Genomic DNA, 26204 nt, shown 5'->3' on the forward strand with positions numbered 1-26204 from the left:
CGAAAATTATCCAAAATATATAAACGAGTATCTCAAGTACACTATAGTACAATAATTATTCGGAGAACAGCATGTTTGAACTGAAACACTTCCTAACACATTAAGAACAGCTTTTATATATTAATGTATAACGTTAATAATTGATGATTAAGAAAAAAGTTTTATTTACCACTACTCACAAATTAAGTCAAGTATCACGGTTACAGATGCTGGGGTGATTGAGTCTGTGTTGGAAGCGTTGCATGTAAAAGCCTTAAGATAGTAGTTTCTACGCACGTAAGGGATAACTAATGTATTCGCAACAATCTCTTCCGAGACTTTCCAGTAAGTATCGTCAAGTAAAGTAGATCCATGCCACCATATAACAGAAGGCGGAGGTTTCCCTTGATTAGAAGAAGAATTCAAGGTGTATATAGAGAAATGACAATAATGTACTAGTTAAAAAACAGAAACAAGTATATGTTTCAATATCGTAATATAGCGAAGCATTCCTTTTAAATAATACCACTATAGTATATATATATTGTAACCACAAAATATTCAAGTCATAAACCAAAACATAGTAGCATTAAATTAAAAAATAAAAACATTCTTAATACGCTGCACATTCTTCTTTTTTTTAAAAAAAATGGATCCTAGAGTACAAGCTACAATGTGGGATTATAAAATGTATTCTAGGTTTTGTAAGTGACTGCGAAGGTAGGACCCACATTGCAGTAGGGTTACACCGTCTATCTGTCGTAACCTTCAATGCACTAGTCTCACATAAGAAAATTAGAAATTGGGAGAGCGGAATGTGGGTACTCAACCTCACAACGTCCCACATTTATAACACCCTTCACTTCCTGTAGACAGTTGCGGGAAGGTGACTTTTCTCTAAATTTAGAATAAGAAAAAGATGACCCACATCTCGCTCTCCTAATTTCTAATTTTTCTTATGTAAAACTAGTGAATTGGAGGTTAAGACTGATAGACGGTGTATCCCCACTGTTATGTGGGTCCTACCTTTTTAGTCACCTCAAAACTAAAAATACATTTTATGATCCCACGTTAAGCTTGTACCCTAGGATCCCTTTGTTTTTTAAAAAAATGTGCAGCGTAGTTTAATTTTTTAAAAACATTTCACGTTAATGTGTTTAGATTTATGGCTTGAATATTTTATGATTATAGTATAATTAATCAGAGGTTGGGATTTGCTGTTTTTAACTCAGTTCTTCTTGATAATTTTGTTTATTCATATAACTTCATTTAGATATAACTTATTCAATTTCACTATATATATAGAAACTTTTATAAGCGCTATTATTTTGAAGCATAGAAATTATGATAGTAATAATATTAAATACCTATAACGTTCGAAATTTTTTTTTCAAAGTTTCCAATCTTTCATATTTAAATTTCTGCTTATTTAACATACCATCGTTACAACATTATCACAGTTCTAGTGAAAGTTATTGCTAAACGACTACACTCATACGTTTACATAAAAGATATACACAAAGTAAACACATTCGCAAAAGGAATCATCTGGATTTAAACAACATGTCATTTAGCTTCAGTTTCTCACCTCCTGTAGCTTCGCACGTCATGTTCAGAAAACTGTCCTCCTCAATCGGACCTGCCCTGCCATCATTAACTATTTGGTCACCATATCGGACGTATATTTCTTTAGGAGGCACTAAAATGAACACCACATAAATTCTCATTGCGTTACTCGAGTGTAGTCTTATTCAACTAAGCTGTTGTTGATGATATTGGGTAAATTTAAACTTTCTAGGCGTACCAGTTGAGCATATGCCAGTTTACTGATACATTTAATCTATATATATACGCATACACACACCTTTACAAATATATACATAAATATACGAAATTTCAATTTTTTTAGGCATGCCAGTTAAGCATATTCCAGTTTAGTGATAAATATATGTATATACATCTTTACAAATATATATATAAATATACTAACTTGTTTGTCTAGAATTATTTGAATAGTTTGAGAAAATGCTCTTTTAAATACATTGGTTAGTTTATGACAACGTTCACTATCAATTGTTCTCACATATTGCATCATATTGAGTAATTTTATGCACTTGGTTATAAAAATGTAAAAGCATGTTAAAGGAAAGAATAATGTAAACAAAGTTCACCAACGCGTAACTGTATCATATCCACTTCAGATTATATGAGGTCGCACAATTTTGTGAAGTGTTATGAGCAGACTGTTGACATTGTGAAATTGTATACATTTTATAATACAAAAGTAAGATTATATTTTATTGCTAAATACACAGTAACATATTTCATGCAAGTAAGAAAAGCAATCCATGTTTTATTTTGCACATGGTTCGTTTTTCTAAAGAACTTACTAAGAGCTAAACCGAATGTTCGGAATTGAAATACGTTTAACGAAATATAAAACTGGTTTATTTGTTTTAATCTTCTCGAGTTTTAATGTTTTCGAAATCATATAATTCTTCCTTCAAATATACTTATATCTTCATAACGTATCGAAAACCAATAAAAAATTTAAAAAGCAGTTCCATGAACTCTTGCTTTAAAATTCCAATAACATTTTCTTATGCGAGTAACGTGTTTCACAATGGGCAACGTGCACTTTGTTTGTCGCTAGAAAAATCGAACGTCGGATGTGAACACTGCAAACATACCGCTGACACATGGCGGACCTGTGATCCGGCTAAAAGTTAACTCTTAATATGCAAAATCATCATTGACTTTCCTTACACTAATTAAGCAGTTGTAACGTGTAATAAATAACCTTATATCAAGTAATGTTTTTCTAGACCTAGGTGTAAGCAACTCAGTAATTATAAAGTTATTCTGTGAATGACGAGATTTATGGTTCACGCTACGTTGCTGTAAAAACCGACTTCACACTTTGTGGCTGTGAATGTGAAAAAAAGATGGACGGTTAAATTATACTATATGATTAGGAAAGAGTCTTTTGTTTTGTTTTTTAATTTCGCGCAAAGCTACTCGAGGGCTATCTGCGCTAGCCGTCCCCAATTTAGCAGTGTAAGATGAGAGGAAAGACAGGTAATCATCACCACTCACCGCCAATACTTGGGCTACTCTTTTACCAACGAATAGTGGGATTGACCGTCACATAATAACGCCCCACGGCTAAAAGGGCGAGCATGTTTGGTACGACCGGGATTCAAATCCGCGACCCTCAAATTAAGAGTCGAACGCTTTAACACACCTGGCCATGCCGGGCTCTTAGGAAAGAATAGTAGAGAGTAGGAAAAATATGATTTGAACTTGCTGTTTTAATCTAATGTTTCACTTGAAAATTCATACCAAAATGTCATACCAGACATGCTTTACCTTTCAGCCGTGGGGGCGTTATAAAGTAATGGTACGTCCCACTATTTGTTGATAAAAAAGTAGCACAAGAGTTGGGGGTGAGCGGTAATGACTAGCTTCCTACCCTCTAGTCTTACACTGCTAAATTAGGGAGGGCTAGTGCAGATAGTCCTCGTGTAGCTTTGCGGGAAATTGTAAACAAGCTGTTGATATGTTATTGAAGAGCTACATATTTAATACCTATTATCTATGTTAATGTTCAATTCATCATGAAAAACAATAAATTCGACTACATTATCATAATTAAACAATGATTTCCCGAACGTTAGCAAACACATGTAATTGATCTGAATAACGATGAAGCAAAAGTCTTGAGGTTTATGTTCGAATGCTAATGTTCCGATTCAGAAAATTATTTCGTTTGATTCCTCACTTAACAAGTAAATAACCACTAACTATACCATCGATAATAAATTTCTAGTCTACCGCTGGAACAGCGGTAAGTCTTCGGATTTGGTTTCGGTATAAGAAAACACCAAAACGCCACCAAACTAAATTTCTAATGATCAAAATATACTCTTCAAAAAAAAAAAAAAAAACGCCAAAGGCAAAATACGAGACACATTGTTAACAAGTTTATTCCGGGTAGTTCTGTATGACATGTGTGAAACTTTGCACATTCACTGCTGAACATCCAAAGTCTGCAAAGGCGAAGTCCACGCTCACTAGGTGAAGTTTAACGTCACTCAACGTCAATAACGAGTATGCCCCCCGTGAGCATCAATAACTGCTTGGCATCTCCTGCCCATGGAAGCGATGAGATGACGAATCACATCCTGTGGAATGGCTGTCCATTCAGCCTGCAAAGCTGCTGCAAGCTGAGGTAGAGTCTGCGGTTGAGGTTGTCGCCGTCGCAGATATCGGTCCAACTCGTCCCAAAGATGTTCGATGGGGTTTAAATCTGGTGATCTGGAGAGCCAGGGAAGAACGTTGGTGTTGTGGTGTCTCAAGAAGACAGTGATGAGTCGGGCTGTGTGAGGACGGGCGTTGTCATGTTGAAAAACGTCGTTAACGTTCACCATGATGGGTTGCACGTGGGGCCTAAGAATCTCGTCGACGGTTGCGTACGGTCTGATCGGAAATCCTACGCAGCAGTAGACGTCGCAGTGGTGGTCCTATCCCGAAGGTGACGTAACCGGATGTTGCGATCTTGTGCGGGCGTGGTCACACGAGGTCTGCAAGATCGTGGACGGTCACGAGTTGATCTATGTTGTTGGTGACGATTCCATAGCCTTGAGATGGTGCTTGGGTGGACATTCACAGCTCTGGGAACATGTGATCGAGATTCGCCCTCTTCGAAGCGACCAATGGCGTTGCTGCGTTGTACTTCAGTCAGTCTTGGCGTAACTGTATTGCGTGTCGGTGGCTTAACACTGAGCTATGGAAACCGAGAACTCGTCACTTTTATAGGGATTTTGCACATGTTGCACTTGCAGAACATTCAGATCTCTCAAACAAATTTATTGGACACGCATGCGTTTTGGCGAAAAATCCGTTGTTTTCCTCCGTTCGCAAAGTGCACAACTTTTATTGTCATTTTGGTCTGACAATCAGTGCCTTAAGACGTGTAACATCACATACTCTGAGCTTCTAACGTTATTACATATATTTCTCTTTAAAATAACAAAAATATCCCTTTAGCGTTTCTTTTTTTAAAGAATATAGTTAATAGTTGGAAGTATTTTCATAGAGCACCAGTCAAACATTTGTTATAAGTAAGATATGCACTGAATAATAATTAACAGTTTATGTGAGTTTCTTGAAATCATTAAAACATCGACATAAATATTCATTTAAAAGTTATCTAAACTTAGATGTCCAGTGACAAGACGATTGAGAACAGGAAGCTATTCAAAGAACTCACTTGTTACAGTGATAAATATTCTGGTAATATTATAAACACATGGCCAGGTGGTTAAGGTAATTGACTCGTACTCTGAATTCCCCTAACACCAAACATGCTCGGCCTTTCAGCCGTGGGGCGTTATAATGTTATGATCACTCCCACTAGTCGTTGATAAAATGTAGCCCAACAGTTGGAAGTGAGTGGTGATGACTAACTACCTTTCCTCTAATCTTATACTGCTAAAATAGAGACAGATAGCGCTGGTAACCCTCGTATAGCTTTGCGCGAAATTAAAAAACAAACAAGTATTGAAAAGTTTTGTTTCTGGCTCGTTGGTTTATTGTATCGTGAACTGAGCGATTCTATTTTCATCAAATATTTTCAAAATATTTTCGCTTAACTTGTTTTGCTTGGCCAGGACTACTTGATTAGATAATGTTTGAGAAAATGTAAAAGGTGCTGATTATTTTTACTTAACATTACACCTTTATAATCTCCTTGTACAATTTTTGCTTAACAATTAATCAAGTAAAACTGCAATACGACGCTGAAAAAATAACACAATAAATGTGTTTTGAAACACAGTAAAAGTTTCTTTTTGAGGAGCATGAAACCTCAAAAATAAATACTAACTAATCATTGAATTCTTATTCAAATGTAACCTAACAATATTCATTATTAACGATAAAAAGTTGCATTAATAACAAATGAAAATAAGACAAAGGTTAGTCGAATTTATATCAAAATCACCTTTTCTTAGAGAAAACAAAAACGAAAAGAAATGGCGCTAAAAGTTACATGAATGCTGTTTCTAAAAGCTGCAGTAGTGTTGTTCAGTATTGTTTATGTGTTCGTTACTTAATTTTCGGGTGTTGAAGAACTGCTAAGGGAATTTTTATTACCTTTAAAATTCCTGTTAAAAAAGTCAACGCTACGAGTGTTACTTGTTAACAAGTAAACTAATGCAACTGAGTTAAAGAAAATTATTAGATGAAATTCTATTACAACGTCCTGTAAGTATTTCTCTGTCAAATATTTCAGCAACTATGTAAATCGTAACACCTTTGCATTTATAACTAGAATATTTTTGGAGAACAAAATGTTCATATACTAACAGATATGGCAGTTTTACACCTCGTGCAACTGATAATGACAATCGTATTTTACTTGGAAATTGTGTAAAGAAATACACAAGTGATGGAAACAAAAAAAAAAAACTTCATCTGTATACAAAATGTTATAATTCTTTTGAATATACACACTTTTACATACTCACACGCTTTGTTTATTACTGATATTAAATGAAACTATAAAGCAGAAAGTTTACATAACAATAATGAAGAAACAAATGTACAGAAGTACAAAAAATGAAATAGTAATATTTTTAGCTGTGACACAGAGGTCATAGAATGACTCTGAAATTTTCTCTTTCTCAAAGAACAGACTTTTAGCTCATAGCTTCATCTCTTGACAAATATCAGATCTGATTACAGCTGCGTATACTGTGAATTCCCTCTTGTTTTTTTTTTTTTAAAGTGATGTATGTGATGTATATGCAGAACTGAAATGTATGGTGACAATCACATCACCAACCTGGCACATCAAAATCGGAGCAATTTACCCCAAACTACTGCATGGAATTATCTGACATCTCTGCCCGCTTAGTGGATTTATGACATCATGTGACCTCCCCGGACTCAAAGAATATCCTTTGATATCCTCTACCATTCATGCCTTCAGGCGTTGGCAACGTGATACAGTAACGAGTAAATAAGAAACAAAACTTTGTTTGAAGTGAGAAATTCTATTAGTAATTTTAATCGATATTATTTAAATGTGTGTACACATGCCGCAGAAATATTCCTTTACTAATTAAACGTCGCATACCACGTGTACTAATCAAAATATTCATGAAAGCGAAATTCACGATCGACACATTTAAATGAGAAATTGTTACCAGTTGCAACTCATTTCTTTATCCAAGAAAGGAAACATTTGTATTGAAAAACAAAACAAAAACAGGTTTTTTGTGTTTTTTGTAAAGTCTTCTGTGACTAAAAGTGAAAATGTGCTTGCCCATATCCTTCTGCGACTTTAATTTCTTTACATGGATTTTCATGAAGACTTCATGCAACCTTGTTGTTACAATCTAGATTTCTTTCCTTCTTACCAATAATGTTAACATTCAGCTTTCGGTGAGTAGTGCGTCCTATTTGGTAATCCACTCTGCATCTGTATTCACCAGCATCTTCTTCCGTTACTGGCTCTATGATAAGATAAATTGTTCTTATGGTGATATTTAAGGTAGCTCTAGAGACATACTCATCATGAACAACACGCTTTCCTTTCGACACAGGCTCATTTCTTGCATCTACACTGTACAGAGGATTTTCGGACGTCCCATGGTACCACAACACAAGTGATACACGATCGCCTTGGGATGGAGGCGTGATGTTACAAGGTAACGTTATTTTACGTCCAACCACACTGTAATATTCTGGGTATTCTAAAAAATGACGAAATTAATATTTTTATTTTGTTAAATACAGATTTATCACATTGAAATGTGAAAGTTGTTTATTTTTTTCTATCTTAGATTGTCGATATTAAACGCGTATGGAAATCATACAACATAATTTTATTAGTAAATTGCACTGTATATATGACGAAAATATAGAAAATATTTTATCGAAAGTATAATGATTTAATTTAATATTAAAAGTATTAGACTTGAGTAAAGAAACGCCTTATACTAGCATAATAATAATTTCGCAAACACGATTTATAGATAGTAACGTGATCAATGTTTGGAGGACATATTTCATCCAAACTTGATCACTTCATTACACTTATAAATTGTTATTTGCCACTTATTATTAGCGGACCTGCTTAATTAAAAACAATTCAGGAAAAAGTTATTCTGCAGTCTGGAAACGTATACTACCTTTTTGTCCCTCGTAGTAGTAATGGACTGCCTTGAGCTTAATTCCTGGCACTCCTATAATATGAAATAATTTATTCTGGTCATTTGCCAAAGATAAACATTTATTCCAGTGATTTTGTTCTTGAGTTATATAATTATTAAATAAAATCCGTTTTGTTTTTTGGTGATTTAATATAATTTCATTAGTGCACTTCCTAATAAATTTCAACAAAGTTATCTTGAACTATCTATTTTACAGTACTTATTTTAATAAACCTGTACTTGAAAATGAAAATTCCTTGGTTATGATAACATTGGTAAACAGAGGCCGATTGTTTTTATTTTAACATGTACATATAAATGCATTAATTATAATTAGGTAATGCAAATGCTTAAGTTTCCTGGTGAGACAGCGGTAAGTCTACGGCCTTATAACACCTAAAATCTAAGTTTGATTCCTTGTAGAGGACACGATAGGTAGAACAATATGGCTTTGTTATAAAAAAAAAAACGTACAAAATGGTAAGTTTCTAATATATATGTAAAGTCAAATTTTAAAGTGTGTTCTCAAACACTTTAGTTTAAAATATGTTATATGTGTGTTTCCTTGAAATCCAAAGGCTTTTTTTCATAATAACTTAAAAAGATATGACAACAATAAGTTAGTTTAATATTTCCTTTATTGGAAAGAAAAGATAAAAAAAAAACTTCAAACACAAGAAATAGGAATAAATAAAGTTCATAGTTTATTGGATTAATTAATGCAAGATAAATTGTAAAATCTACATGAAATGTTTCTTGACAACATCGAAATAAATCAGTACATTATTATGACTTAGTTTATATAAAAACAGAGATATCTGAAACAGGGACATGAAACCTTTAGGGCCCGGCCTGGCCAGGTGGGTTAAGGCGTTCGACTCGTAATCTGAAGGTCGCGGGTTTGAATGCACGTCGCACCTAACATGCTCACTTTTTCAACGGTGAGGGCATTAAAATGTGACGGTAAATCCCACTATTCGATGGTAAAAGAGTAGCCCAAGAGTTGGCGGTGGGTGGTGATGACTGGCTGCATTCCCTTTAGTCTTACACAACAAAATTAGGAACGGCCAGAGCAAATGGCCTTCGCGTAGCTTTGCGCGAAATTCAAAAAACAAACAAACCTTTAGCTTTTCTGTATCATACATTTTAGTAAAATAAACTATTGAAATCAAGTCTTGACTATTCACAAAGATGGCTAAATACTTTAATCCACGTTTTATTTTTTCCAGTAATAGTACGCCCTACCCAAAATAGCGTATCTAAGGGACATTATTGTTACTTAATACGGACTCAGTTCTATTGTTAACTATAAAAAAAATTGTTATTAACTTATATTGTATGTCACTATACGTTTTACAGCAACTAACTGCGTTTGAAAGATACAGGATGTTTCTGTAATATTTATAGTAGTACACTATGTTTGAGCTTTATTGTGATTTACATAGCTGGCTATTGTATTTTTAAAGTGGCATGTTCTGCTATTCTAATTACAGTGATTCACAGGATTTAGTCTATCAACATTTATTAATATGTTTCCAAGAGAAAAAAAAACTAAAAGCTTTCTTTCTTTCAAGTAAATAAAAACGATGGACAGGTATTTAAAGTAATTCCCTGCGTCTGAAGGTGCTTTTTGTAGGGACGATTAAAAGGGGAAGGATGGGGCGTTGTTGTGATGGGCAGTTGAGGTAGTATGTACCAGAAATCCAAAAATTCTGTTTTGCGTTTACCTTTGTGCTATTAAAATTCAAAATAGTTCTGCATTTATTTTATACAAAGGAACCTGCCCCAAGCACTCTACTTTAGAAAGATGGGTGTACGTGTTGATAAAAACAAAATAAGGCTTATATCTTAAAGCAAGTTTACTGTCATAAATATCCAGGTATCACTTTCTTAATACGGCCTCATGAATATTAATTTTGATCCTGAACAGGGTTCGACGGGAAATACTGTCCTCCTCGCGATTTATCTGTTGCTCTACAATTATGTTTCTCTACAATAGAAGCATTTGCCAAATCCCGAAAACATCTCTCAGGAAAAAAATTATAAAGGTGCCCGATATTATTCGTAACAGTGAATCCAGAACATCAAACTTTCCCTGTTCTTTTTTACGACTTGTACGTGATTAGTGCAATGATACTGCTTCATTATAAGGCATTAAATTAATCTAAGTCTTAAAAAGCCGATGCCAATAGTTATTATAGATTTGTAGCCCATCTCATCAATTTAAATTTGGTTTGTAGATAAATCAATTAACCAATGTATTTCAAATTCAGGATATCTAGTCTGACGTCATAAGTCGCCAGAAAGTTTTACAAGTTCAACAAGTTCACTCGTTAATGTGTTCTTTTTCATGTCTCTAATACTTGAAAAGTAATTTGGTATGTATTGAGATATAAAATAATTATTGGAATTCTTAGATCTATAATACGGCATATATAATGTGAATAGGTCCAGGAACATCACGGGACATTGACTGTTTTGAGGGTTATGTTGTTCATGTCTTGTTTCAATGTAATTCCATTATTAGGGCTATTGTGAAAATTAAAGTGCCAAATCTTTTCAAATTTATAAATTAGTAACTATGTGGTTTTAACTTTTTCGAAGTTTTGGGCACTGTTTATTCAATTTGTTAACATGTGCTATGATTAAGAATTATAATTTAAATGCAAATCAATTGGTGAATTAAAATATTCTAGAAATGTAAAATCTATAGTCACCTACAAAAGTGCTGCATAGCGGAAGGGTATGTTTTTTCCGATACATTTGTCGGTGATGATGTAGCCTTTAAAGATATTGTCCTTGCATCAGTATTTTTTAATACGAGTGTTTACCTTCTTCTGAGGAATGCTCAGTCATGTGTTTGTTAGATCCCTGCCTGTATCATTTATAACTCCAATTATAAATAAAGTCCAGCATATGAGTCTACGTGCTACATTATTACCTGCTATCAGATTATCAAGTAAACAGTTTATCATTATTATCTCTTCTATAATCTGTTTGTCGAAAAACCTGACATGACCAGCGAAACTTTGCTGAGTCTTCGTGAGGATATTTTGAACCCGTTGTGTCAGAAGGTGAAAAAGGCAGGGTTGGAATCTAGTACTGATCTACAATATGTAGAATAAAGTGACCTCCTGAATATCTTAAAGCCCATCCAAAGAAGAAAGATTATGACAACTTCAAAAGAGAGTAGTAAGTTCATTTTCATCTTAAAATTGTAAGGTATGAAACTTTGGTTTGAAACAGTTTTCCAAATTTTCCCTGGCTTATTAAAAGCAGAACATTGATTTACACAGACAAACATTTGTATCGCATGCGGTGATTTTGTTTTCTTTTTTGAACCATTAATAAAAAGTGATATATTTTTATCATTTGTTTTACAGCTTCAAGATGTCTGACATCAGATATGCCATCTTCATCCACAGTATTCAGACCACCATCGCCTTCAATAAATTTCATTGTTTAACCAAGTTTAGTAAATAACAATTTTCAGGAGCGCCAACAGCTATCTCCTCAATCACCATGCACCTAATCCTCATCGCTGATTACATCACCATCAGCTTGTTGGTCAGAGATGCTCGAAATAGCTATGGACATATTGCCAGTAGCTCTTAGACTTGCATTGCAACATAGCAAGCAAGTTATTGCTGCAAAAGGACGAATATTAGCTAGGATTGCGGTGTATGCCATGCATGCCCACCACATTCATCTCAGCATAAAGGATGGTGCCAATATTGCGTTTAAATGTCTTCACATGTGCCTGTCATATTTTATGGACAGGACTGACGATGGTGAAAAATTAAGTAGTGGTTCGATCTCCTTCACAACACAGTTTAAGACTATATTTGAAGGTATCAATAGAAACGAACTCCAGCATGAGTGATGAAGTCTATAGGTGTTCAACATAGTACTGATGCATCTACAGAAAGAAGAAATTTTGATTGTTCCACAGATATGTACGGCTACTCTGAAATTGGAATAACTACCAGAAAACTGGCTGTTATTTTCATTACCTCGATGTTTGCTTGCTCACTTTCACATTCTCACTGAAATATAAGCCTTTGACTGCCTCGATGACGCATTCAAGCTGAAACGTAGCTTAATTGAAAGCTACTTTATCAGTCGTGGACAATTCATAAAAAGAGATGTACACATCACTACGAGATAACAACCAATTGTATGGACGATATCTCCGAAGAGACAGCCGTCGTAACCCTTTTTTATGACATATATGAAAAGGGATAAAGATTCTCTCATCCTTCTGAAGGATGTACATGTAAATTAATTCTATATAGCTATTATCTTGGTTAAAGATCTTAAAGTGAAAAAGGAGATAATATTATTTAAAACTACATAACACTAACTTGTAATATCTTACGATACACCTTTTAATTTTGTTTCTAGATAACATATTCTGCGAAGGATGTTGAGTTATGTACTACATTTGCTCAGACGCCTTGGTTAATTATTAGAGATAAGGCCTTAAAAAACATACAGTGCGCTTCTCAGCGTCACCTAACCCCCAAAACATAAGAGAGTGCCAGTTAATCATACTACCTGAAATAATTAATTATTGCAGCAATAGAAGGTTTAATTGTAAGCTACAATATTGCACTTAAATGTATTTTTGTTATTGACAAGTCATTGATAAATATTTCGAGGTAGCTCTTTCTTTACAACTTTTGGATGGATTGTCTCTATAGAACTGAAAGTTGTCATTGAACCACACTGTTCGCGTCTTTTTAGGTATACAACATACAATACAAACCACAAGCTGAAGCAACATCGGATTTTCTTCAATGATTTGTGCCATAGTTTGATTAAAGGACATACTAGGACTATTAAAAGCATTTTCTGTTTTTATTAATTTGTATTATTTGCTCACATTTATTTATTCGAACTAAAACTCATATATATGTTTGCACACATTAGAAAAACGTGCATCGAGTAAGTGTTTCCTGAAATACCAATAACATATCTTGACTTTCTGGTTCTTCTTCATAATAAACCTAGAACATACAAAGTGTCAACTGACAAATAAATCTCGAAAAAAAAAAACAAGCTGAAAAGCGTGTAGAAAGAAAAACAAACAAGTGGCAAATCTCAGTCAACACTCGTCAAATTCTCATCATTATATTTAAAAAGTATGTGTGTGTGTGCATTTGTGTGTTTCTGTGTATTTTAACCTATCTTCATGTAAAATAGAACTGAAAAACGTTAGACGATACATTTTACGAAATTAGGTCTAAATAACTATCTTATTGTTTTTGTATTAAGAATATTACGTATGTAGAGAAAATAGTGTATGTTTTTTTTAGATTTAGGTGAAAATAGTTATATTATTTTATTGCATTTAACGAAATTGGTTTCAAGGAGAATTTAATATAAACTGTAAAGTTACATATATGTGAGTGTGTGTTTGTTTGTTTTTAAATTTTGCGCAAACCTACACGAGGACTATCTGCACTAGCTCTCTAATTTAGCAGTGTAAGACTAGAAGGAAGACAACTAGTTATCACCACTCACAGCCAACTCTTTTATCAAGTAATAGTTGGATTTACTGTCACATAATGCCCACACGGCTAAAAGGGCGAGTATGTTTCGTGTGACGGGGATTAAAACTCACGACCCTCAAATTGCGAGTCGAGCGCCATACCACCTGGCCATTTTGAGCCACATGGTGTATAATGTATAACAAAGAAGTAAAGACTGAAGTATATTTATTTTCTTAAGAAGTTAATACGTGAACTAGCTCTATGAAACTTAGACGTGAAATAATTTATCTATTTTTTCATAAACCGTCTTTATTTACTCACTAACAAAAATACTAATTCCACAATCATTGTTTTGTTATTAACTTCGTGTGTTATACGTTAAAATGATATCTCACATTATTGTTTAAAATCAATGAAATGACGCTTAACATTTTAAGATTATTTAAACGGGTAAAATTAATTTATTTGTTATTAATATAGACGACTTTTATTGTTATTTGAAGATATATCTTAATGCTTGGCAAAAATTGATCTATGGCATAACAGGCTATGTACAGCATCAAAAATACGTAGATCGTTTATTGTTGGTAAACTGTTCCTGCTTTCTTGAAATAAAAATTAATGATAACTTTAATGGTTTATTTTTAGATTTAATTCTAAAGAAGGAAAGGAGAACATATTAAGTGATTAGAATTTAGTGGAGACAACGCTTGAGGAGGAGAGTTCAATTTAAACGTTTGAGATAATATTCACTTGTATTATAACACACTAGTAGGACTACACCAATGAGTTTAGTAAATATGTTTTTCGCATATCTTGTACAAAAGTGAACACAACCAATTAGTCCCTAAGGCCGAATTTTAGAGAAATAATATAAGAAGGAAATGCATATTTAAGACAACAAAGAGATTATACAAGCGCATATATGCCAAGATTAATATGCATATTACCATTATTGCTATTTAATATCTGGAATTGTAAGTATCGAAATGGAATAAGTAATGATATACATATTTAGAACAGCTTTACGGTAGAACTTTCCACACTCTATTAATTATTTGTTTTTTAGTTTCGTGCAAAGCTACACGGGGGCACTCTGCACTAGCCATCCCTAATGTTGAAGTGTAAGACCAGAGTTAAAGCAGCTAGTTATCAGCCCCCAACGACAACTCTTTGGGATTGTCCGTAACATTATAAGCGAACATGTTTGGTATGACGGGGACTCGAACCCGCGACTCTCAAGTTTCGGGTCAAGTACCCTATCCACCTGGTTTCCACACCCTATTAACCGTTTGCCTATTCATTCTTTTCCTTGAAGTATGTTTCGTAGTTTCAATAGTTTACTTTGATGTCCTCCATACTGCTCTGATTACGATATTTAACGCCATATCAAGTTAATCCTGTATTTACTAACATTAAGTGTTCTATATATTTATGGATATGCGTATAAATGTGATTTTTTAAGATAATCTTAGTAAACATAAATATATTTACTAAATGTGGGTAAGTAGTTGCAATCACATATCGGTAATTTTGATCAACATGAGAATTACCAATAAATTAAGAAAAAAATAGAAATGCACACATACATACACATGTATTAAGAGTGAACCAACGATAGTATTACTGTCGTCAAAATTCTCTAAATGCAATAAAAGTAATATAAGTTAACGGTCTATAACAGATGACATACAGTTCAACAGAGAATATAGAGTCTACCAATTTACACATAGATATTTAAACTCCGTACGAATTAAAGTCACGTACTAAAGAAATTCACATAAAGAAACTAAATTCGCTGATCGGCTTTCATATTAAAGAGCTTCTTGATACTATAGTCAGACTGAAACGTACAATAACAGTAATCAATCGTTAGCAAAACCTGAAAAAGTGTATTAAGTAAAGAACAAACTTCGCCTTGAAATAATGAAATACCCAAGTCATGTACTGCTACAACCATCAAATTGCAGAAAAAGTAAAAAAACAAAACAATTTAAGCTTGAAATAAAAATGAGAGCTAAAAATTAAATCATGCAATGAAATCCAACATAATACGACCCTGCAAGAGAATAAATATGGTTCACGCGATCCTTAAAAATGATGACACAATAAAAATCAGTGAGAGCTATGATCATCAGAGACTGTAGCTTCTCCTCCTGACCACAGTTTTACTTTATTTACCCAAATTTTGATATGCTTTGTTTATTAATATTGTAAAAAAAAGCAACTAATTTCAACGAGGTTTAATGAATTGAATATCAGGTAAAACAGTGAAAATACTAGTTTTAGAAGGATTGTCATGGCAACACAACATGTCTTTACTTCCTGTTACAAGATACAGCATCAGAAGTACGTAAGATTTGTTTGCAGAACAGGTTAAGACGTTTCGATCGCTGACACAATCATGATCAAGTAGTTGAGAATGATTGCACTGGTGATCTAAACGTTTTACATGATCTAAAAACAATTTTTACTTACTGTAAAAGTTATAATTTAAAATAAAACACACCCACTGTATATAAGCTATAGTTTTACGTTATCAATTTAGAATTGATAGTTGCTGAAGTTATAAGTTGTTCTAGTTATCAAAAATAAATATCACGTTAAGAAGTTGGCAACAGAGTTAATAAATTTTGAAGGTAATTAAAAAAAAAAAAAAGTGGAATTGCATAAAATATAAATGTTTTAGTGCAAAGAGTGAAAAGTTCTCAGGTGGGTTAGCGATAAATCAAGGGACTCTATTCCCCATAGTGGACAGAGCATATATAATCCACTGATTAATTTTATCATAAAACATACAAATTACATTATACCAAATTGAATAAACGGAAAATATGCTAAGGTTGTAATCGATGAAGGTTAAACTAGTGACTAATTTAACAAAGTTTAAATGATCCTTGTTAATGAAAGTAAATCAAATGAATTGAGAAATTTGATCAGTTTGAAAAGGAGATGTGAAAGCTATTTCAACATACTGGTATAAAATTTTGAAGCTTAAAGTGTAATAATATCCAACGAAGCAGAGCATAGAAAATGAATGACTTTTTTTTCACAAAAATGAAATAATTCATCATAATATTAAACCTCTGAAATTTATCTAATAAAAATCAATTATACACAAAAGAAACATGTAGGACAAATTTTTGAACTTCAATAACAAACCAGTGATATTCAATACTACTATCTATTAACGGCCATGGAAATAAATATTATTCTTTAAAATAGGTAAGTTGCAGCAGTGATAATAAAACAGAGGTTACTACTTCTTGTAGAATCTTATCTTATAATGAGACTAAATCACCTCTGATTATTATTTTTTATTTGTTTCAGCACAAGGTATAAAAATTGGATGTTAATATATTGCCAATGTATGACATACTGACACATCAGTACAATGTAAAAACAATTGACAATTAAAAACGTAAGGTATTTCACGACATATAAACGATTTTTTTCCTGAAAAGAAGAGCTTCTTAAATCCATCCTGCATATAATACGTGAAGCTAAGTTCATCTCTCAGTTTTACCCCCATATACTAAGTTGTGTTTTGTCGTTTACCAGACAATAGTAGATCAAAATTTTAAAAAAATCAATCTATACAAAAATATATGATTAGGCTTATATCGAATGTAAGTAAATTGCGATATATATGAGTGGATTAGTAATATATAATAATAACAATAGTGCAAGACGATTAGCGTCAGTATAGCCGAGCACATCTTATGGCTCTTCAGGGCTGAACAGCAAGTGTTTCTGAATTCTCTCGGACGCTACTGTCTACTGCAGTTTCTACTTGCAAAGTGCAATAGTTCTTAAGCCGTTTATGTGCAAAAGACACCTTAACATTTGTCATTGCTGTCACGTCAGGCCAGTACAGTTGACTCGCCAGGGACGCCAATATTCACAATGAACACCAAAAAAAAAAGGTTTTCATTTGAAAAAATATCAATTAGTTAAGTCTCCTTTTCTTTACAATACAACATTTTTGTTACTTATTTCCCTGTTTTATTGAGAAGTTTTTCTTGTTATGCAAGTTTGAATTAATAAGTTGCATGTATGATATTGTCATTGAAATAACTTTTTCTTAATAAGTAGATTTCACTTTTTATGTTAATTGCATTAAATAATCAAATGTTTCCTCCACCTAAATTTTAATTGCTAAAATGTGGGTGCATCTAGTATGATGTAAAATAAGGTACCTTACAATCTACGGACTAGCACAAAAGTATTTTTAAGTGAGTACTTACTTACATACGTATAATAAACTTTTATTAAACCAGAATATTCACTTTATTAAACTATATGCTTTCACTTGGACTAAACACTTTAAAGCTTTTGTTAGTAATAGTTAAGAACATAAACGTATACGGATAAGTAAGCTTTTGATTTGAATAACTTAGTTTATAGCGAAATTATAATGTAATAATTTTATTATTACGTATGATGAAAATACAATATGATGATATCGTAGGAACTTAAAAATTCTGATAAATACTTTTATATTCTCGCTTATTTTATTCATATCATATTAAAATATATAGTCATTGTAATGGTATTTCACTTTATCTATTCAAACAATATAATCTCACACTTCTATAAACATAAATAAAATCACGACCTTTGTCTCCAGAAGTATAGCTTTATTAACTCAGTGTTTCATTATAACAGCTTCGTCAGGAACTGTTGATATCCTACAGGTTTTCCAGTCCAGTTAATTCTAATTTGAACAATGTCTTTCATAAATCGAATATTGATACACGTGTTTAAAATGTATATACTATATTAAAATAATATTAAATATTATTGAATTTAAATTTTTAAAACAAATAAAACCAACAATGCTAAATAAATAAATTGCTAACATTGTTAGATTTAGAATAAAACATGTTATGTATTTAAAACATTTATTCATATTTGCATTGGTAAGTATTTTTCCCTCTTTGAGTATAGCAACAATGGATAGCATCAATTTTCCGTGTAAAATAATTAAACAACTGAATCAGAATGATGAGTATAGGCTCGACATATTGCAAATAAATATTTTGTAATTGTCCCAATTTATGTTTAGTGAGAAAGCTAAATACTTCGTCATTGTAAAAGATTGTAGTCTTAAATTGGATAAACATATTGTTCATCTTTGCTCTTGATTATAAAATTTATATTCGCATTAAACAAGTAATATTTGTGTTTAATTTTATTTCGTTAAGATTAACGTACTGTGCTCTTATTCGAACGATTTTTCTATACAGTTCACTGAGACTCGGAGGATTATATTCAAATAACTTACATAATTGCTTAAAGTACAAACATGTTAACAAATGTACTTAAATTGTCTCGTAAATAACATTACAAGTCTTAAAAAGGAGTGACTATTGGATAACACAGGATTCAAAAGTTGTACTTATTAATCAGTAAGCGACATTAAATGCATTTTATTTTGCTGATGGCAAACATTATAAAGGTTTAAAGATGGCATATGAGTAGCAAAACTGCTCAAATAAATTCAAAGTATTTTGACCCAAACATTATAATATATTGCTAATATCTATACTAAACCTAAATAATGAAATGAAATTACTAAAGTCTAACAAATGATTTTATTGAAAATTTGTGATAATTTAAACATATATAAAGGAATGATCTTAGCCCCAATATTATTATTGTTATTTTTTTCTTCACTAACAGTAATTATGTCCACGTACAAGCATTCTTTGCTGTTATGTTATTGTACTCTGGAGAAGCAAAAATAAACTTTTAGAAGGAGATAAGGGTAATGTAAACACGGATAAAAAGGAATACACCATTAAACTATAAACTCTAAGTGAAGACGATAACTGCACGAATATTAAATCTGATACAACAGATAAGTTAACGAAAATATTCAATCACCTCTTTGAGAAACATCAAAAAAGAATATAAAACAGAAATAGTCAAATAACTAAAAATATAAAATGCAACACCACTTTGGAAATCTATAGCCTACAAAAGACTAAAAAGTAAAACTTCCCCATTTGTCCCTTAGTTCACTGCAATCATTCGCCATGCCATTACAACCATTTAACAAGATATACAGTAAAAATACAGAAAAATAATCATGGTAACCTCGTATAGTCTATGGCTAGGCCAATCACTAATATACATTTTTTTTTCAAAACATTAAAGATACACTTTCAACAACTTGAAAATATATATAACCCTCAAAAAACTCATCAAATTGACAAACTTCATGATAATAGAACTCACAAACGTTTCTATTAACATAAATTACTTCCAGCATGAAGATAAATACTACTAACAAGAAGAAAGCTTAACCATGGGTTTACTCTTATCTTTAGTACTAAATGAACTCTAGCGGAACTTTTCAAAGATAACGCCCTCAGATGGTCGCTTTAAGACAGAGGATTTGACCTAAGAACTGTTAGCGGTGCATACGTAACACGACCCCATGAATACAGATAATATTCCAGAATTCACGAACAACTTAAACAGACAAGATTCGATAATACATGAACTACCTGAACGTATATCATCCAGTGATGCAATGCACATGAAAGAAAAAAGTATTCCGAGACATCATTGTTACCAACATCTACAACTCGTATACCATACATATTGTCTGTTAGTCAAGTCGTCCCAACAGTATAAACACGTCATTGACTGCCTGTGTTCCAGAATGAACAAGACTTATAATATTGAAGACGCTGAGAAAAAAGGAAAACACCTCTCTACAACTCACCTTTGAACTGGATAGCCCAAACCGTTATTAAATAAAAACATCAAAAATAAGCAGGAAGAAAATTGTAAAACTATAGCCAGCTATAATCCTCACTGTCAAAGGTTTGTTTGAAAACATTCACAAAATATGTAAACAGCATGAACTTTGAACAGTCTTTAGAGGCGAAAACCAATGCGGTCAGGACATCCAAACATCCAGTAGGGAGAAAAAAAAAAGCATAACTTATAAAATTCATGCATTTATTTTTTTATCCACTGGGTGTTTCGTTAGTTTGATGTATTGTGACTACGATCGTATCGTGATTTGGTTTCTAACTTACTTTTCGGAGTTTATGTCGTCTATATATAGATTTCAATCTAAAGAAGAAATGAAAAGACCAGGAAAATGTAAAATTCAATTTCACAACAGACATAGGATATTTTATAATAATAATTTATTTACAATATATTATCATGTCACAGAAGACTATTCGATGGCACAGAATGACTCTAAAATAATGGGATATGAACCATAAATGAGTATAAGAAAGATAAAAAACAAGGTTTCCACATCCATTTAAATGATAACATATTCAATCAACCTAGCGTAAAGAAAGAATGAACAAAATGTGGATATCTTTCTTTATTAACATTTTGACACTTTTCTTGATTCAAATTCCAAAGGGTAAGACTCCATAGAGGGTGGATAAATATCAGCCTTTTCTTCAAGAAAAACCAGAACTGGATTCAGACCACAAGAACTACAAAAAATTATTTTCAGGATCTGTCTGAAAACGAGAGCAGATTACCAGTATAAACTTAGCAACAAGTAGCATCTAGGAATTAATAAAAAATGTAATAACTTTATATTTGAATATTTGTATAAGTTACAAACTGTCTTAACGAATGTTGAATATCTCTTATGAAAATATTTTATGTGAGAGCTTCACACTTCACAATGTTATCGTAAACTATTATGTTTTTAGAAATTGATCCTTTCGTTTGTATGTTTCAAACACAAAACTAGGCAATAAATTATCTGTGTATTGTAGACCACAGGTGTTGAAAACCGGTTTATAGCGTTATAATGTTTAAGGCTGCCTACTGATTCACCTGGGTTTGGATAGAAAACTAGATTTAGTACTTTTGTTTTACTTAATATCATGCATTACCATATTTTAAAGTTTGAATTATCTTTAGAAATTATGTGTTCCCAATAAATATACTTATTTGAATGCTTAAATAAATATAAATGAGGTTTCGAGTTCACTGCTAACCACGCGATAATATAGTTTGCTACACACGTTTTTGCGAACATGAAACACATTTTAAGTGTGAATGAAATTTCAATATGAAAAAAATTAATCCAAATTCACCTAAAAGTAAATGACTTCCCAATTTTCTTTGAATAGTTCTTTAATTATTTTGTATTTCTTTAAATGGTTGATTAGTTTGAAAATTCAAACACATGTTACAGGCTCATACTCTTGAATTTATGAAACTAAGACGTTATCTATGCGCTTCGCAACTGTAAGTTCTGTATAAAGTTTAGTTATTTATTTTGTATGTGTGTATGATGCATTGCACACCACAGCACCAAACATACATTAAAGTTAGCATCCCAACCACAGACGGATCTGTAATTTCTTGAATCAGTAAAATATATACAAAATATAGAAACATTAATGTAATGCTGGATTTAAAATAGTATTAAAAACCGGATTGTGAGGTGCTGTCTTCTCCCACTGCTTTGTATGTGTGTGTTTTCTTATAGCAAAGCCACAGCAAACCGTTTGCTAAGTCCACCGAGGGGAATCGAACCCCGGATTTTAGTATCATAAATCCGTAGACTTACCGCTCTACTATCAAAGGACCCCGTTGTTTTGAGCTATCATACACGAAACTTCGTGTGAGTAAAGATATCAGTACTGGGTTTTAGCCTGAGCTTCACGTACTTTTTCAATCGATTTCTCAAATTAGTTGAATAATAATTCGAGATATTTAAGTTGAAAAATAAAAGACTGCTTAATTAAACCATTCATATAATTTTTTACGTATTTTAAAGCAGAATATTTACGTGGTAGTTATCCTGAGCTAGTATATCGATTTAAAACATTCAATCGATTAACGTTCCAAAGTAAACAACTATAAATACTAATGCCGTAGATATTTCGCCGCTAATCACATCTTTTTCATTTAGGGTGTCTGTTTGAAGAATGTGGACGGTCTTATAACAAAGATTTTAAAATGTCGATCACTTGAATATTTTAATTAGTTATTAGTTTTTTGACAAGTACTTTAAAATTTTAAAGTTACTTTGCCAAATTTCAAACTTCGTCTGTCCCTTCCTAAGAAAAACTTGCGTCACCATTTAAACGTCCGCCCGTTAAGTTTTCGGACTTACCATGCTAAAATCAAGGGTTCAGTTCGGTGGACATAATAGATCGCCCAATGTGACTTTGCTATAAGAAACACACACACACACACATCAAGTTTAAAACAGTCTATGTAAAATTCTAGTAAAAACTAAAAAAGTAAAATTAAACATTATACAAATCTGACTAAAAGAACCTGGCTTTATCTAAACATTTACACGTTTCGGTAAGTTGCAGACTTGCCATCAGTAGATAGGAGTCATCAGATAAACAATGTTCCAATATTTATGTTTCCATATACTCGAGTACTTCAGAACTTGTCGACCCAACTATTGATGTATATAAGTGTTGTTGTTTATTTAAAGTACGTCAATCGTTGAGTAACTTATTCATCAGTGTATAACCTATTTATGTTACTGATAGTGTTAGATAAAGAAAATCGCACTAGCAGAAAAATACAGTATGTGTAATACACATTTGACTGAAGTTAAATGTATATTGGCCAAATATACAGAGACTTAAAATTTAGATGAAATTTAATGAACATAAGTACTATGGCAAAACAGAAGATTAATGAATCAACTTTGGATGAATATATGGCAAACAACTCTCTTGCGAAAATCTTAAAGTTGTATAATTGGAATAATTATAGGTTGATGGAATATTCTAATAATAAATACGAACTAAGAATTTAAAAAAAGGATAACAGTTACAAGTTATCTTTGAATATATATTTTGGTCCAAGGTTTGCAGAAATGTAGTTTCAGAAATCTATTTTATGAGAAAAGATAATGAAGAGTTTGCAGATATAACTGTTAAATCGGGACGTTTTTGAATCACGTGAATATATGGAAACGTATCGTATATAAACGTCGGAACGCTGACATAGTCCAGAGGTCAAGACGCACGACTCGCAATCTGCGGAAAAAAAATCTACTGTAAAAAAATATCCCGAGAGTTAGGACTTGTTACTATTGAATAGCTGTCTTTTCTCTCGTCTATTATTTCAAACTTAGAGATAATTGTTTGCAGCTATTATTCGAGTAGGAATGCTAGAAAAATGAAAAACACAGAAAAACAAGACAATCTGTTTTTCTATTCAGGAATGTGAACAAATCAGTCAGTTAAAAACATACTGTTTAAGGAAAAGATTTATCATTTTAAATACGTCTTTCCTCTTTTCAACTATTAAATATAACAAAAATATAAGCAACAATTATATAGTGACTGGATTAAGTAGTAACTTACTAAGTTCCGTTCTGTATCCGTCTTCGTAAATTTGTATTCCTATGCCACTATGCTATTAAAATAACTTGTTAGAATATATATTTATAGTCTCTAATACTTTGAGATAAACGCATGCCATTTTGAAACTGATTATGAAAATAGACAAAAGGATATTTGTTGTATTATGTTTCATTTTAACAAAATGTCGCGAACATTTGAAAACAACAAATGTGACTATGAGACATGTTATAAATACGTAACTTTTGGTGAAAAGAAATACAAATGATACTCGAAACTGTAGTATTAAAATATAAAGATGTAGATTAGAAAGATCAGTAACTTAAAATGTCATATCTAAAAATTATCACGATGATATTTTGTATAAGTACAATAATGATTTATCCGTACCAACCATTGGTATTACTTACTCGGTTAAGAATTACATTTTGGTATTTCAAAAAGTATTCTATTAATAAACGTGAGTTAATTGATGTTCTGTGGTGAAACATACAAATAACTTTGAATAGGAAGAGATGAAATACTGTTCTTCTAAAACTCACAAATATTAAATATTAAATTCATGGACACTTTCCCACAGTATTATTCCGGCTTTGGGTGGTTCTACGTGGAGACTGTATGCCATTTCTCTCAGAATTACTTTCTTTCTGGTTTTTCATGTCTCATATCTGTAGTCTCCAAATAATCTGACCAGATCACTACACTATACTACCCTGTTTCTTCTGAAAATCCCTTTCTATGTCTACAAATAGTTACAGGTACACACGCACAAGCATTGTATATATATATGTGTAGGAGTGTGTATCAACCAGAGAATGATTATAAAGAAATCTTCATACGTTTCTTAGGGAAAATAATCTCACTAAAGGAACTAGCATAGGATTCATGATGGGGAAACCGAAGTTTAATATTGAAGACGAAGACGGTTGATAAAACATAAAGCATTTTCTTTACAAGGTTAAACTTTTCGAAATAAGTTATTTCATCTTCAGCGAAATCGAATAATCGTGTTGTACACATGACTGTTATTGAAGTCATCATATAATAATAACATAATTATCAGTTACTTAGTTATTAATAAATGCGGTAAATGGACAGATAAAACAATGTTTACATAGATATGAATGTTAAGTAAAATTACTATAATAATGTTTGATATTTTGATTGCATTTACTTGTTCAATTTTATTCAATCTCTGAGATCTGAAACTATTAAAAAAGAACGATTTTAATTAAACTTCCTAATCATGTAAAATATCTTGAATAAATAGTTAAATATGAAAGATCAAATGTATTGTTTATAGTTTATTTTATACCTAGGAGAAACCTAGTAAGCAAGTAATATTTAATCCTTGGATAAGTTTAATAAATCCGATTATGTCCATTGTTTTAGTAACTGTGATAGTTGCACAAACTCTTATTAAGATAATTGGCATATTTTATCAATTTTTTTCATAGCACTGAGCGTAAGATAAGCCAATGAAAGGTTCAAATTCGTTTGACTTAAACTATTCACACCACATTATCCTTAAAAAAAAATCTTATTTTGATACCTGTAGTAAGCATAACATAAATAGCCCATTGTGTAGCTTTGTGCTTCATTCAAAACAACAAACAACATGTTTCATGTCGTAATCGGTCATTATAGTGTTTACGAAAATTCTACAATTTTCTGTTAGCGTTTTCTCAGCGATTTGAAATGCGTGTACCTGACATTATTTTGGAATTTTGTATAAAAGAAACATGTGTTGATGATATTTTTATTTGAGTACATTAGCTTATTTAATCAAACACACACACGTACACATATAACATGCATGAACGTTTAGCAACTATAATAAACGCTGTAACAAGCAGTATTTTGTAATGTCATGTAACATGCCATGTGAAGTTCACAGAATTCGTTATAGCTTCATCTTCAACGAGTATTTAATAATTTATGAACACACAGTTCGTACGATTCGTAAAAAGATCTCACAGTATTTAATAAGTGCTATTTAATAACAAAAAAATATAAAACCCAAAATAATACGAGGTTTATGTAGTCATTAAATTTTGAAACATATTTTTGTTATAGGGATAATGTTCTACATATATTAAGTTAAGTTTAACATCAAGCACAAAGTTAAAAATACCGCTAAAATGGGGACCAATGAGTGAGGGGCGCTTTTATTTTAT

The 26204-nt window shown here is 32.1% G+C and overlaps 1 protein-coding gene across 4 annotated transcripts in view; it reads right to left on the reverse strand.

Annotated features, from left to right (window-relative positions):
- Window positions 1-26204, reverse strand: part of LOC143238779 (nephrin-like) — a 175024-nt gene that overhangs the window by 116120 nt on the left and 32700 nt on the right. For all 4 annotated transcript variants that reach the window (XM_076479322.1, XM_076479323.1, XM_076479320.1 and 1 more), the window contains exons 2-5: window positions 8178-8231; window positions 7404-7739; window positions 1568-1678; window positions 180-383 (exon numbers count right to left, since the gene is read on the reverse strand). In XM_076479322.1, the coding sequence (XP_076335437.1) occupies window positions 180-383; window positions 1568-1678; window positions 7404-7739; window positions 8178-8231 (705 nt within the window). The remainder of the gene's footprint in view (window positions 1-179; window positions 384-1567; window positions 1679-7403; window positions 7740-8177; window positions 8232-26204) is intronic.

This window comes from Tachypleus tridentatus, chromosome 13 (assembly GCF_004210375.1).
Source record: "Tachypleus tridentatus isolate NWPU-2018 chromosome 13, ASM421037v1, whole genome shotgun sequence".
Classification (NCBI taxonomy): Eukaryota; Metazoa; Arthropoda; class Merostomata; order Xiphosura; family Limulidae; genus Tachypleus; species Tachypleus tridentatus.